General features: G+C 45.8%; 1 protein-coding gene across 1 annotated transcript; it reads left to right on the forward strand.

Moving 5' to 3' along the window:
• Positions 1-11,773: 11,773 nt before the first annotated feature.
• LOC109732817 (auxin-responsive protein SAUR32) lies at positions 11,774-12,887 on the forward strand. The gene has a single exon (XM_020292016.4). It carries the CDS (start codon positions 12,253-12,255, stop codon positions 12,616-12,618), a length of 366 nt encoding a protein of 121 aa, XP_020147605.1. The 5' UTR covers positions 11,774-12,252; the 3' UTR covers positions 12,619-12,887.
• Positions 12,888-14,991: the final 2,104 nt, after the last annotated feature.

Below are 14,991 nucleotides of genomic sequence, written 5' to 3' on the forward strand. Positions count from 1 at the left end.
TTACGAGTCGATGGTAGACTTGCACCTGGGACAGCTACGAAACTACGGGCCCGGTTGCGAGTCAATGGTCGACTTGTAACTAGGATGAAACAAACTACATGCGAGTTGGATGTCAAGGGTGGACCTATAACTGGGATGAAATAAAACATAGGCAAAATAACCAGGGTCAAAGATCGGTCAGTGAGAAGATGCATGGGGAATAAGCTTTATAGTCGAGCCCCAAACACCAACATATATAGGCGCATGTGAAGAAAATACGAGAACATGACACACAAAACAAAAACGGAACAAGAGAACGGGCGACAAAAAAGAACAAGCTGACACAGACGTGCATGATCGAGTTTGTGCGAACATTAAAGCAAACAAATCAAACAGTTATAGACTTAGATGAGCTAAAACTTATCTAGCTTAGATTTAGCAAATCTGAAATCAAAACATCTAGTTACACTCCTTCTAGCTACAAGGTCAAACCAAAAATAAAAGAAAACAGGGAACACAAATATACGTGTCCCCCCCACAAAAAGGCTAAGCCCACAAAAAAATCAATACGCAAAACATAATAAAGGCCCATTAAAAAATGTCATATCGGGTCTCACTGCTTCTTGAAGGACAAACAGAAAACATGACGCAAGGACAACGAGCATGAATTAGAAGCACGTGTATCTAACGGTGTATGAGTTAGATGAAAAATTGTTAACTCTCATTAGATAATAATTAGCAAACCAATCCGAAATGAGACCTTAGACCGTGCCGCAAAAATGCCCTAACAAAAGACACACGTGTGAACAGCTCGACAAATAGACACCAAACACACGACGCGGCACAGAGCGCGTCTGACAAAATAACCCGCAATCAAGATTTGCACGACATTTAAAGTAAACATATGACAGAGTGAAAACAAGTTCATGAATTTTAAGCGCGGCAGAAAAAAAGGCACTCTAATCGTACTCGAATAAATAAAGAATAAAAGGAAAAGGTGAAAATAGAAAATATAAATAAAAAATCATGAATTTGAAAATAGTTTACAATTTAAAAAATAATGAAATAGAAAAAACAAAAAAAGGAAAATAAAATGGAAACAAAAAATGAGAGGAACTAGAACGGGGTAGCACAAACTTGTGAAAAGAAATAGAAAAAAGCAATCGACGTGTCACTAGCAACGCATAGGCTTGTGAAAACCAATAACGGACTAACCTCGCACTAGCGACCTGACAGGCAACGCGCGAGACAACGCGCCGCGAGCCAGCGCACCAGCAAGACCATCGCGTTTTACATGAATAGTAAAGACAGATGATCCAAAGACTCTGGACTTAGATCTGAGATAGCTATTTCACATCTAGATGTAAAATAGCAAACCCATTCAAAGAAATGTAAACTCTAAAAAAATCGCACACTTCAGAAAGTTTTCATGTACAAAAAATGTTGTGGATTAAATGTAAAGAAAAATGGAAAATGAAAAAAAAAAATGAAAGAGTGAACACATGCAATTGCGTGGCGAGGGCGAGACATGTAGTAGTGTGTTTGTTGGTGGACATGCAATGGACACCCGAAAACACTTTCGTTCTCTATCGCAAAGTTATAGTCGTGTTGATGACATTAGTTGCAGTTACGGATGATACTTGCATTTGTGTGTATAGTAGAATACAAGCAGCTGCCCTCCCAACAAACATTTTTGCCTCGTTTTGCAATCATGTTGGAGGTATGCAGTTGCGGGACGAAGATGACACTGTAATTGCATGTTTGATGGTGCACATGCATCTAACATGAACATAAATCATGATTTTTTTAAAAGACAAATAGAAGAAAAAGTGAAAGGAGAAAAACGAACAAAAAAGTCAAATAAACAGAAAAAACGGTTGGAGGCTTCTCTCAAAACCGGTAGAAAGAGTCCTTCATGGGTCAAGCTCATCCAAACACGTACGCTCTGTTTTCGCAGAAAAAAAAACACGTACGCTCTGGGGAGACAAAAAACCAAACAACTGTAGAAAGCAAAAAATCTTACAAGGACACACAACGACTAGACACATTTTCCTCTAACAATTCGCGTTTTCCTGGCTAAAGCCCACAAAGCACAAAAGCGGGGGACCCACAAAAAACGAAAAAGCCCACAACGGGCAGGCGGGTGTGCGCACGTATTTTTTTTTTTGACGGAAAACGGAACCAACATAGCGACAAGAGGCCACAAAGCAACAAAAGACATCAGTTCAAACAAAAACAAAAAAAGCGACACAGGACACGGGCTGCTCACCTTGCATGGACCTGATCACGGGCTGCCACGCGCGACAAACACGATCCCAGCGAGCGCACCAGCGAGACCAACAGTCTGCGCCAATCTTAAAGACTAACAAGATCTAATGGTTCTAGATTTAGATGTGAAATAACTATTTCATATCTAGATGTGAAATAGCAAACTTGATAACATAGACTAGTGTCATATGCATAACACTAGTCTAAGTTACTCCCCACTATGACCAGCCTGAAGGAAGTAGCACAGTGTTATTATGACTACATACATGCAAGTATTAAACAAGTTGCTAGTACGAAAAAACATATAGTTTTTGCCTCAATTACTGTTAGTGGCCCTGTATAGATGTAAAATGTAATTTTTATAGTGACCTTGTATAAGGAAATGGAGGGAGTATATGTTTCCTTGTTTCCACTTCATTCACATGCACCCCACCATGACATCATGTGCTAGCTGCCCTCTCTGACGGGATCGACGGTGCCGTGGCCGAAATATTCAACGCTGTCCACTAGATATGTGGATACACCAAGAAAGATCTTTGCAAAAGTTGACCGAGGGATTCGAAACAACCAAATGGAGATCATCGTGTGGAAGAGTCGAGCTCGTAAATGTTTCGATTTCGAAGGGCCAGATGCGTACGCTGATACCTACGTACGCACTGAAAGCGTCTTGTGGCCTGGCCTCTGCAGACGTCCAGAAGCCAAGCCCCATGGCTTGGCCTTGATGGATCCGTGTGATTTGGGTCGTCGTCGCGGTTTCGCCCCAGCTGGCATACCTGCCGTGGACTTGCAGCGGTCTGCTCCTAGCTAGCTGGAACGCCGGAGACCTCTGCATAGATTTTTCTTGTCATCAAGCAAAGCGAGGCGCCAAGTGGCTGTGGCGCCCCGTAAACAAATGGCGCGGATTGTAATCCGGCGCGCGATCGACGCTTCCCTTCGCTCCAACTCCAACTACTATTCCGCGCGCGGTCCCCATGATCGATGCTCTCCGCTGACTTTAGCCAAGGACAGGACACTACTCATGCGTGTCAGTGCTCCGCTCCGGGGAGAAGAATTTGCTAGCAGCTAGGGCGCCGACTCCGCACAGTTGCAGGGTGCTCGACGCCCTAGCTAGTCTAGATCGAGCTTGCTTCCAAAACAGTTTGCCAAGCTCGAGGCGGCAGGTCCTCACATACATCCGCTCTTCTCCAACGACCACGGAATACATACACAAAAAATAAGAATATGTTTTATCCCAAGCAAGCTGTGCTGCTGTGCGTATGCTCCGTGCCAGGTGCACTCTTTCCCTTTGGAAAACATGCTACTAGCAGGCCACATGGGATAGCAGAAGCAGGCGTCATGTGCGCTCGCCAGAAGTTTGCACAAGCATAGCGTGCTCATCGCCAGACGTAAGCCCCATCCCCCACGAGTAAGCGAGTGATAACCAACCCAAGCGCAAGCGGCACCGGCCGGCACGCTTGCGTCGGCCGCGCGCCCCTGCCCGGCAAGCAGGCTTCACCCGATCCCGCCGCCCCTTCCCTGTTCCCGGGCGAGACCGGGACAACCGACCCAAAGAGTTAAATGCGTCGTGGTACGTAGGTAGTACTCCCCGGCACTCCTCCCATCCGGCATGCGCATGCACGACACGCACGCGACGTGTCGAGACCTCGCCTCCAGCCCACGCCGATACGTTTCATACGGCCGAGCTTACATGACATGCACCGGGAAGCTAGCTAGCTAGCAGCTACGTACCCTACAGCGGCCAGCCTAAAAGGCGGTGTCGGTCGGCGCGTGGCGCGGGCGGAGGGATCGATTCTCCCGTGATCGCGGCGCCGTTTCACCAACCGACCGCACTAGCTCGCGTCCCCGGCGTCCCCGGGCGGCCGGGTGCGCGCGGAACCGAAGAGTTTTTCACGCGCTGCAAGCCAGCGATAGCTGTATCCATCCGTCCGTATGGTGGCAGTACATGTCGAGGACGCCGCTGGCCACATAGCTCCGCGCCGGCCGCGCTCTCCTCTCGGGACCGAAACGGCCCCCGGAGATGATGGCCGTGTGTTCCATGTGGGGGCAGACCGTGGTGGCCCTCCAGCTTTGACGGGGGGACGCGCCGTGTGGCGTGGCGCGGTCCAGCTACCTGACCGGTACTCCTGTGGGATCGACGCGGTCAGGTCCAGATTTTCTGACCGTTCCGTGGCGCCGGACGGCCGCGACGTGAGGGGAATATAATGGTCCTGCATGTGCCATTTCTCTATGGTGGCCGGGAGGGAGGGAATTGTCAACCCATGGTGCGCCACATGATGCCGGTGGAGATGTAACCATCAGCTTTATTTTGCGCTCAACTGGTGGATCAAGTTGACCAAATCGAGAGGAGAGGAGAAGAGACGAGTGAGCCACTGAGTCGTGCATGCCCCGCCCCTTCTGTTTCTTGTACTGACCATACTTGGAATATCGCCGCCAAATTAACGAGGACATGAAATTTACTAGTACACTCAATCCAAATAGGGCCTAGCTAGGCGAGGCATTTTTTACGTACAAGATGATCGACCAGGGGGCAGCGGGTCCATCGCCTTGCCCCCTTGCCAGTTCTGACAGCTCCGGCGCCTTCGATCTCAGGCAGCCTGCCTGTTGGCGACGGCACTCATGGATCACTCTGATGAGTTTGCCGTGGTATACAAACCATATAAATGCAATCTCTTATTTTCTGTGGGAGACAGTGAGGGAAAAAAAGCATGGCTATTCGATCACCATGTATTGCGAGACAAGATCAGAATCTAAACTAGGACCCTCCAAAACCAGTGGCCGGGAACGAAAGCTAAAAGAAAAGAAGCCTTTTATCGTGGTGCGCATTCCACGACACCGGGCGCACACACACACACGCACGCTCCAAATCTATCATGTGGTGCTCTCTCAATCCCTCGCACGGAAAAATCTCGCGGACAATCTGGACCCGATCCGTAGCGTGAGAGTCTTCCGAGAGGGCCCCGTCCGTGCATGCCAGCTGGTGGAAGTACCGGTGTGTGATCGCCGTGGAAGAAGACGAGGGAAGTGTCCCGTAGGTTACGGCGATGGGGGACGGCAGCGGCCACGAGCCACACATCCCGGTGGAAAATCTGGACGCCGCGCGCGAAACGGAACGAGGCAAACTCGTCTGGAACCAGATATCGGGAAGGATCGTTCGATCGTGTACTCGTCTGGAACCCAGTTGCAAGCTAGCTAGTCAAATGCACGTTTGGCTGCACCGGGAGACAAGTCATCGTCTCTCAGTACTAACCTTTAAGCACAATCGTCGTAGGCTCGTAGTCATCTATAGCTAGCTTGCTCGCGTAAAACGTACTCCGAGGTTACGTAAAATGGCAAAAGCACCGAGTATCAACCTGGATCGTTTAGATAGGATAGTAAGTGGTAATCAAAATTGGTGGAGATTTCAATCTTAATTGGTGGATAGTATTGTTTCTGAACTTCACTCCCTTCTCTTAGACATTGACACACCCACCTTAATTGGTGGAGATTTCAATCTTACTAGATACCATAGTGACAAAAACAATGGTAAAGTACACCAGAAATGGTGTGATAAATTCAATGCGTGGATAGAAATTTGGAGCCTTCTAGAAATTAAGATGTCAGGCAGACAATTTACCTGGGCTAACAACCAGGATAACCTTGTCATGTCCACCATAGATAGAATCTTTTGCACCACTGAGCTGGATGAGATTTTCCCCCTCAACTCCTTCCAAGCCCTCCCTAGGGTTTGCAGTGATCATACCCCCTTGCTTTGGGATTCAGGGATTGACACTGTCCCTAGGGCTTCTAGTTTTAATTTTGAAAATTGATGGCTCCTCGTTGACAATTTTAGAGAGCTAGCTGCTAAAAATTGGAATGCTCCTGTCAAGAGTACCTCCTCTCTGGACATTTGGCAGGAAAAGACTAGAAGGTTTAGGAAATTTGCCAAAGGCTGGAGTAAGAACATTGGATCAGAGCTTAGGAAGACTTAAAACACTCTCATTATGGAATTTGATGCGCTTGACATTGAGGCTGAGACTAGTGCCCTTTCTGATGTTGATACTGCTAGAATGCAGGATATCCATAGGGAGCTTAAAAAAATTTGGCTGGTTGAGGAAACAAAAGCTAGACAAAGAGCTAGAGATAGAGATATTTTAGAAGGTGATAGAAACATCAAATACTTCCAGGCTGTTGCTAACCAAAGGAGGAGGAAGACCTTCATTCACTCCTTAGATGGTCCCTCGGGGAAGGTGACTGACACTAAAGATATCCTAGAAGTAGCTACTAATTTTTATAAAGATCTCTTTAGAAAAGAGAATATGAGAAGTTTCACCCTAAAGCATGACTTCTTTGATGAAACTGATAAAGTTTCAGACAAAGATAATGACATGCTCCAGTCCCCTTTTACTGAAGAGGAGGTGAAAGAAGCAGTTTTTGGTTCTTATTTTGATGGGGCACCAGGGCCTGATGGCTTGTCTTTTATGTTTTACCAAGAATTTTGGCAAGTCATCAAAAAAGACCTCATGGCACTCTTTGATGATTTCCATGCTGGCAAACTAGATATCTATAGGTTAAATTTGGCTATTCTCTCCCTTATCCCAAAGGAGAAAGATGCTACCAATATGAAAAAATTTAGGCCTATCAGCCTCCTAAACTGTAGTTTTAAGATTTTCACCAAAGTGCTCACTATGCTAAACTCATGCATTCCCTTACTTCTAGTAACCAAACTGCTTTTATAAAAGGTACAGGTACATCTTAGAAAGTGTTGTGACAGCTCATGAGATTTTGCACTCTGTGCAAGCTCTAAAACCCCTGCAGTTGTCCTCAAATTAGACTATGAGATAGCTTTTGACAAAGTAGACCTAGACTTCCTGCTTGAGGTCCTCTCCAAGAGAAATTTCTGTCCTAAATGGATCCATTGGATCAAACAGATTACCCATGGGGGATCTGTGGTGGTCAAAATTAATGGTGTAGAAGGCAACTTCTTTGTCACAGGCAATGGGCTTAGGCAAGGAGACCCTGTCTCCCCATTACTTTTCAATCTTATAGTGGATGTCCTTACCAGAATGCTTTACAAAGCTGCTCAGAGTGATCTGATAAGTGGGTTCTGCCCTGAGTTCCTCCCAGGAGGGGTCATCTGCCTCCAATATGCAGATGACACCATCCTCTTCTTGGAAGACAATCTTGACAAGGCTAGTAACATGAAAACTATCCTTCAATGCTTTGAGCAAGTATCAGGGATGAGGATCAATTATAGTAAAAGTGAGCTTATCACTTTAGGAATGGATGCAGACATGTCTGCAGCTTTTGCTGACGTTTTTAGCTGTGTTATAGGGAAACTACCTATAAAGTACCTAGGGGTCCCTCTTCACTATGATAAACTGAGGAGAGAAGACATCCAGCCTATCATAAATAAAATCCTTAAGAGGATGGCTGGCTGGAGGGGTAAACTCCTGTCCTATGCAACTAGACTTGCCCTTATTAAAGCTTGCTTCTCTAGCATCCCAGTGTATTTACTTTCCTTCTTCAAATTCCCTAAATGGGCACTTGATTTGATTAATACTCAATTAGCTCACTGTCTGTGGAATGATTTTGAAGGGAATAGGAAGTTACACCTGGCAAACTGGCACCTAGTGTGTATGCAGAAAGAACATGGGGGTTTGGGGGTTCCTAACCTCAGAGATGTCAACTTGTGCCTCTTAGGGAACTGGGTAAAAAGATATATTTTAGATGAAGGCAAGATATGGAGGAGTATTGTTGACAAGAAGTATATCAAAAACTCCCCAAACATTTTTGCCAGTAAAATTCCTAACCCATCTAAATTCTGGCAAGGAGTACTCTGGGCCTGTAAAGCCTTGAAGTTTGGATATAGATGGCAAGTAGGGGATGGGAAGAAGATTAACTTCTAGGAAGATATCTGGTTTGGTACTTCCCCCCTCTCTGTCCAATTTTGGCCAATCTACACTATATGTGACCAGCACTGTGTTACTCTCTCTGATGTTTGGGATGGTAACACCATTAAGCCGTCCTTTAGGAGAACCTTCACTAATAAGATGCTGGAATCCTGGATGTGCATAGAGCAGATCCTTCATAGTGTCTCTTACAATGGGAGTGATGATGCCCTTATCTGGCAATATGACTCCAAGGGGTGTATACTACTACTTCCTTATACAGCACTATTAACTTCAGAGGGGTCCAGCCCATATATATACCATCTGTCTGGTCTGTGGTCTCCCCGCCTAGAGTGCAAATTTTTCTCTGGCTCTTGGCCCACAACAAACTAATGACCAGAGATATTGGATAAGAGAAAGATGGGAAAACCTTCGACCTGTGAATTTTGTTCTAATAATGAAAGCATTGATCACCTCTTTTTTAGTTGTGCTGTAGCTAAAAACATCTGGAAAGATGTGTCTGCTTTCCTTAAAATTCCTGTAGGACAAGACTACCTGTCTATAGCAAGGTTTTGGCCAGCTAGCAAGAAACAATGTGCTTTAAATTCCATTTGTGCTTGTATATTGTGGGGCATCTGAAAAACTAGAAATGCACATGTGTTTAAAAATGCTGTCTGGTCTGATGTTAAACAGGTTTGGAGGCAAATCCTCTCGATGATCAAGAAATGGAAGATCCTATTCAAAAAGGATTACCTCCCCAGATAGAAGCATTCGTCCAATGGGTCTCGGATCTGCTAAAAAACCTTTCCTGCTGACGATGGGATGACACACCTGGTTCCTACATGGGTGCTTAACAAGCTCACTTTGGGCGAAGCTGATGCGCTGAGGAGCCCTCCATCTGCTGGGAGCAAGAAGTTGTCCGTGCTCAGCCCGGCCACCCCGCTGGAGCCGCTGCTGCCGCCGTCTCCAGAACCTTCCCCTTTGAAGCACTAGTAGAAAACAGGGCTTTGGTTCGGCCAGAAAAGAGCATTAATCCCGGTTGCATTACGAACCGGGACTAATGTGAGCATTAGTCCCGGTTCGAGCGGCTAGAGCACCGTACAAGCATTAGTCCCGGTTCAAATGGGACCTTTAGTCCCGGTTGGTGCCATGAACCGGGACTAAAGGGTGCGATGCCCATTAATACCGGTTCGTGGCACCAACCGGTACTAATGGTTAGACCTTTAGTCCCGGTTCGAGCCACCAACCGGTACTAATGGGGTTTGAGGCATTAGTACCGGTTCATGGCACGAACCGATACTAAAGGTCCCATTTTCAAACTCTATCCCCCCTGGATCGCCTTTTCAGTTTTGTAAAAAGCAAAAGAAAATGATAAAAACTTCAAAAATTAAAATCCTTCTAGATGTAGTTATGTTACTACATGTATTAGTTAGGAAAATTTAAAAACTTAAATTTGGACATGTTTTGCAAAAAGTGTAGGGAAAATGTAAAACGGCTATAACTTTTGCATACGATGTCAGAAAAAACGTATAAAATATCAAAATGTTCAGCACGAAAATCCGCATCCGATTTTGACAGCCTATTGCGTGTTTGCAAATTTTTAGAATCCTCAAATTCTAAAAGGAAAAAAAGTTATGCTCACATTTCTGGTTTTTTTTAATTTTTGTTAAATGTGGTCAAAGTATGGTCAAACTACTTATTCAAGAAGTATTAGTGTTACTAAATAATTATTCAAGAATATTAGTGTTAGTAAATAATTATTTCAGTTTTTTTGAATTTTGGTCAAATCTGGTCAAACTATGGTCAAACTAATTATTCAAGAAATATTAGTGTTACTGAATAATTATTTCAGTTTTTTTGAATTTTGGTCAAATCTGGTCAAACTGTGGTCAAACTACTTATTCAAGAAATATTAGTGTTACTAAATAATTATTGTTTTTTAGAACAATAGTTTCAAACTCAAACAGTGAAATGTGTGACTTCATGCTCAAGCTAAATTCCTGAGGGTTAATAGGATTGACATCTTACTATTGTCAGGAAAATAATAAGTGCAGACTTGGAAACGAGGGAGAATAGAATCCGGAAGTTAAGCGTGCTCAGGCTGGAGTAGTGAGAGGATGGGTGACCGTCCGGGAAGTTAGATGATTTGGAATGATGAGGGGTGATTAGAGATTAGAGGTTAAATTGAGCAGTGATGAGAGGTGATTAGAGATTAGAGGTTAAAATAATTCATAAATTTGAAAATCAAATATAAAAAAAATCAAAAAAAAATCATAAAATTTTCTTTAGTACCGGTGGTGTTACCAACCGGGACTAAAGGTGGACCTCCAGGCAGCGGCCACGTGGAGGGCCTTTAGTCCCGGTTCGTGTAAGAACCGAGACTAAAGGGGGAGGCTTTAGAACCGGGACTAAAGACCCTTATAAACCAAGACTAAAGACCCTTTTTCTACTAGTGAAGAAGGCCAGGTTCAAGGCAACAACACCGGAGAAGATGGTCTCTGCAGCTTGAAATCTCCAGTCAATTCTGAGAAAAGGATAAAACAACATTATGTAATAGGAACCATAAAATTTAGTTCCCCCCTTTTTGCTCCTGCTTTTGAGCAAAATTTGGGGAGTAGCATGCTGTGTGGTGTCCAGCTGTTTTTCTTTTTCTCTGCTATGTGTAGTGCCGTAGCTAGAACCACTGTTTTTCCTTTTTTGTGAACTCTTTCCCTGGTTTCATATATAAAATGTGGAACCGGGAGGGCTTTGCCCCTCCTGTTGCTCTAAAAAGTGGTAATCAAAGTAGACTGCAATCTGTAAACCGTTTTCCACTTCCTTTGTTTTTTGTGCAAGCTGTGGAATTTGATAACAGAGCGCCTCGCACAAATCTGCATAACTATCTAGATTTTTATTTCAATTTTGAGGAATCTTTTGATTCCGTTCTCCAACAAATATATGGGTTGATGGTTGATGCAAATTCATCTTTCGTCTACCCCCTATCTAGTGCGACGTAAACCCTGCTGCCCGTGATTACCATTCTGCGCACGATCGGGAAACGTAGATGCAACGGCCACATACCAGCTTTTTCTTCTTCTTTTTTACAGTCGAGTAGGAGTATTATTCTAGAGACCGGGGGGCAGCAATAAGAGCGTAAGATATAGGAGAATTCAGATCAGATAGGAATTTTGTCATACAATACACATATGCAACTGTCTGAATCCGGTACAGCTGGTGACGCCCGCATAGAATATTTGCGGTCAACTTGCAAACTTTGCGAGCTAACGAGCGAACGAATACCTCATCGTCTTGGCCAAAGAATCCGGCCGAACCGTTGGCCCCAGAAAGAATATCCTTTTCCTTCCGTTATTATCCTCGAAAGAACCCGTCGATCGGATCCCAAGCATACAGGCCTCCTCCTCCTCCTCGCAGCCAAGTCAACCCCAAACCGAGAGAGAGAGAGAACAAACAGTACACGCGAGAAAAGAATACGTAACAAACTCTCGAGTCCCAAGACCCAGCCAAGCAAATCGTAACCGCCGCCAGGCCTGCATCCTCATCTGAACCCAGATCGGCCGGCCCTGGCCCCAACCGCAACCGCAGCCGCAGCGGCCACGCGCGCGCATGCCCGGCCTGACCTGACCTGACCTGACCTGACCACCTCCCCTCCCTTCCTTCTCCCCAAAGAAACGCCGCCCAACCGCGCGCGCCCACGCGAGGTCGGTCGCGTCTCCACGGGTCCGGCCCGCTCGCTCGGGTAACGGAGACGGGACGGGCACGGGAAGGAAACGGAGGACACCAGGTTACCAACCCCGCACCGCACCTCACCGCACCCGGGGCTGCTATAAAAAGCGGGGCTCCCTCGCCTCCCAACCTCCCCTCTTCTTCTTCGCCAACAACGACCTACGACCTCCTCCTCACCAGAAAAAAAAGAAGAAAGCAGGCAAGGTGGAGTAGGAACCATGTCCAACGTGCCCACCTCCCTCCGCGACTCCTCCCTCACCGTCTTCCGCCTCGCCATCTCCAGCTCCGACCCCTGGCCCTTCTCTTCCTAACCCCAAACCCCTCCTCCCGCCTCTCGAGCTCTGCCGTCCGATCTCCCTCCCCCGTCTCCTCCTTCCTCGCAACAGCCAGAAGACTCGTCCGGTCCTCGCCTCCGATGCACCTCAGGCAGCAGCAGCAGCAGCACCACAGGGCGGAGATGGTGGCGCCCAAGGGGTGCGTGACGGTGCGCGTGGGGGCGGAGGGGGAGGAGCAGCGCCGCTTCGCCGTGCCGCTCGACCACCTCAAGCACCCGCTCTTCGGGGCCCTGCTCGATGAGGCCGAACGCGAGTACGGCTTCAGGCACCAGGGCGCCATCGCCATCCCCTGCCGCGTCGACCGCTTCGTCCACGTCGAGCGCCTCATCGACCGCGACCTCGGCGCGCACGGCCACCAGCTCGTCGACCTCGACTGCGGCGCCGCCACCGCCCACGGCCACGGCCACCTCCACCTGCCGCGCTTCGTCGGCTGCTTCCGCGCCTGACGATGATGGCGACGCGTCGTCGACCGCTGGATCTCTTGCTGTTTCTTTGTTAGGGTTGGTTGAGTAGTTCTCTTCCGTATGCTGCTGGCTAGTTTGTTTCGCCCTCCGGTCTCGATCTCCCGTACGTATGGGTTTGTTATGCATGGTTGTTCTCCATTGGTTTGTTTTGTGCTGGGAGAATCGATCGGAGGACGAATTCCATGTTGATGATGATGATGAAAAGTTATGATCCAAGTGTAAAGAGAATATAATTGTTAGTAGCTTATTAATCCTGTCCTTTTTTCCTTTTGTCAATTTTATGCTCTCCGCAGAAGAAGTAGCTGTGGTTGTGCCTTGGGAGAATATGTTATTGCTTGTCTACGCGATATATCATCAAACATGTATACGCCTCACTCTTTTGACGGGAAACTACAAAGGAACTTGTCGATAAATGCATCTGGAGTAGATAGAAAGCAAATAATTTGCCAAAATTAGTACTATCTCGCACCAACAAATACATGCCAGACGGCACAATTCACAACACAAATTGATATGCATACGAGGTGGAGAATGATGCGATACCAAGTTTCGACATATATTCCCTTCTCCACCTTGGTGAGCATATCCAAGTAATATTCTGGGGTTCGTTCTTACTAGTAATTGAGTAGTTCTTAGTTATTAGTATTATCCTAGATTAGATCTAGGTGCCAAAATTAGTTAAATGATAAGCAATTCTTGTCACCTCGGAAGGACAATTAAAGGTTTCACTAATGTTATTACTACATGAAATATCTTGCTTATAAAAACAAATAATAATATTGCAGCACTACCAAAGACACCCCCTCCCCCTCTCTTTCTATCTTTCCACTTTGGTTTTTTTTAATAAAGGGTGAACTTTATTAACTCAAAAATAAAGCATCAAATGAATACAAACATATTGAGCATGCACCTGGCCTCTACATAACTAAGATGCACCTCAGCCTTGTGGCCTGATGGGGTGCCAGACTTTGTTCATGCGATGATTGCCAGCGATTTGGCTGGTTGTTCTGGTTAATGGAATAGAGAGTATTCCGGCTAAAAAAAACACTAATACACATTAAAAAAACTCGCTGGCAAATAGCAAAGCCTACAACATCAAAGCTATGCCCAAGCGAGGAAAGAGAAGAGAATCAGAAGCGAAAGCAACGATCAACAAGCACCAGCCATTTTTTGACACCACATGGACATGACATTCTTCAACAACAATGTCTTTAGGAAGGGAATGACGCTCCAGCACCGTCGTCATCGGATCCAATGACCAAAGGCAAGATTCTAGGTTTTCACCCTGAAGAACAAGTCCGAGCATCTCCGAGCAATGCCTTCAACAAGGTAACGTCTCCGTTCCCCTTCTTCGGCGGCAGGGATGGTCCGAGTTGGATTTACCATGACAACAACTTGTGCCATGATGTCACGAAGGAAGTTGCGGGAGCGGGCGAGCAACTCCTGGTAGTGACTGATGCTCTCGGCCATGGCGCTCCAATTGGCTGGATCCTGACGTGGATGGTGGCGTCACCGTTGATGCCCCTATAAATGAGAGCCATTTGAGCTCTATTTAGCCCAAATCCTGGAAAGGTTGGTGTGTCTACGCCTCTCTACCCCCATTCGATCTTTTGGTCGAATGGCAACCATGGGACTTCGGTGTTCGTTGGCAACGGAGTGGCAGTCAGGCCACCGCCCCATGTAGTGTCATAGCTAGCGGCGATGATCCTCGGCCCTTGGTGGAAATCCAGTTCTAGATCGGATTGTGTTTTCTTTATGTTTTATGATCCTTTTTCAAAACATAGTACATGCAGATGCTCACAACACCACGCACACTCATCCTTACTAGAAGGAATGGGCGCACTTTGCTGCGCCTTTGGTGTTGTTGAATTTCTATAAAAAGATTACTCACACTGTTTTAAAATATAAGGCGTATTACTTTTTTGAAAAGTAAAACATTTTAAGTTTGATCAAATTTGTAGAGCAATATATAAAAATATGTAATATCAAATCGGTATGATTAGATTCATCCTGAAATGAAATTTCATTTTTTTTGTTTAATATTGCTGATGTCGATATTTTTGCTCTAAACTTGGTCAAAGTTAAAGAAATTTGACATTTCAAAAAGCTTATACCATTATTTTTATTTATAATGTGTTTATTTGATGGGCCTTTCGTGGTGTGGTTCTGCGTTATCCGCTAACAATATATATTTATGTGGGGAAATTTCGGTGGTGGTGGTTGCATGTAGTATATTGGTGCTACAGTATCACATGGTGGCGCTTGTTTTTTTCTAGGTGGTGGAAGGGTGCGCGGGATTGATATGTTTTATAGACCTGTTGCTGCTGATTGATTTGAAAAATTGTTGTCCCGGTC

The sequence above is a fragment of the Aegilops tauschii genome, chromosome 1 (assembly GCF_002575655.3).
Source record: "Aegilops tauschii subsp. strangulata cultivar AL8/78 chromosome 1, Aet v6.0, whole genome shotgun sequence".
Taxonomy (NCBI): domain Eukaryota; kingdom Viridiplantae; phylum Streptophyta; class Magnoliopsida; order Poales; family Poaceae; genus Aegilops; species Aegilops tauschii.

What these genes read in the sequence shown, in the direction of transcription:
- LOC109732817 (XM_020292016.4), top strand. Translation starts at nt 12,253, where the DNA reads ATGCACCTCAGGCAGCAGCAGCAGCAGCACCACAGGGCGGAGATGGTG.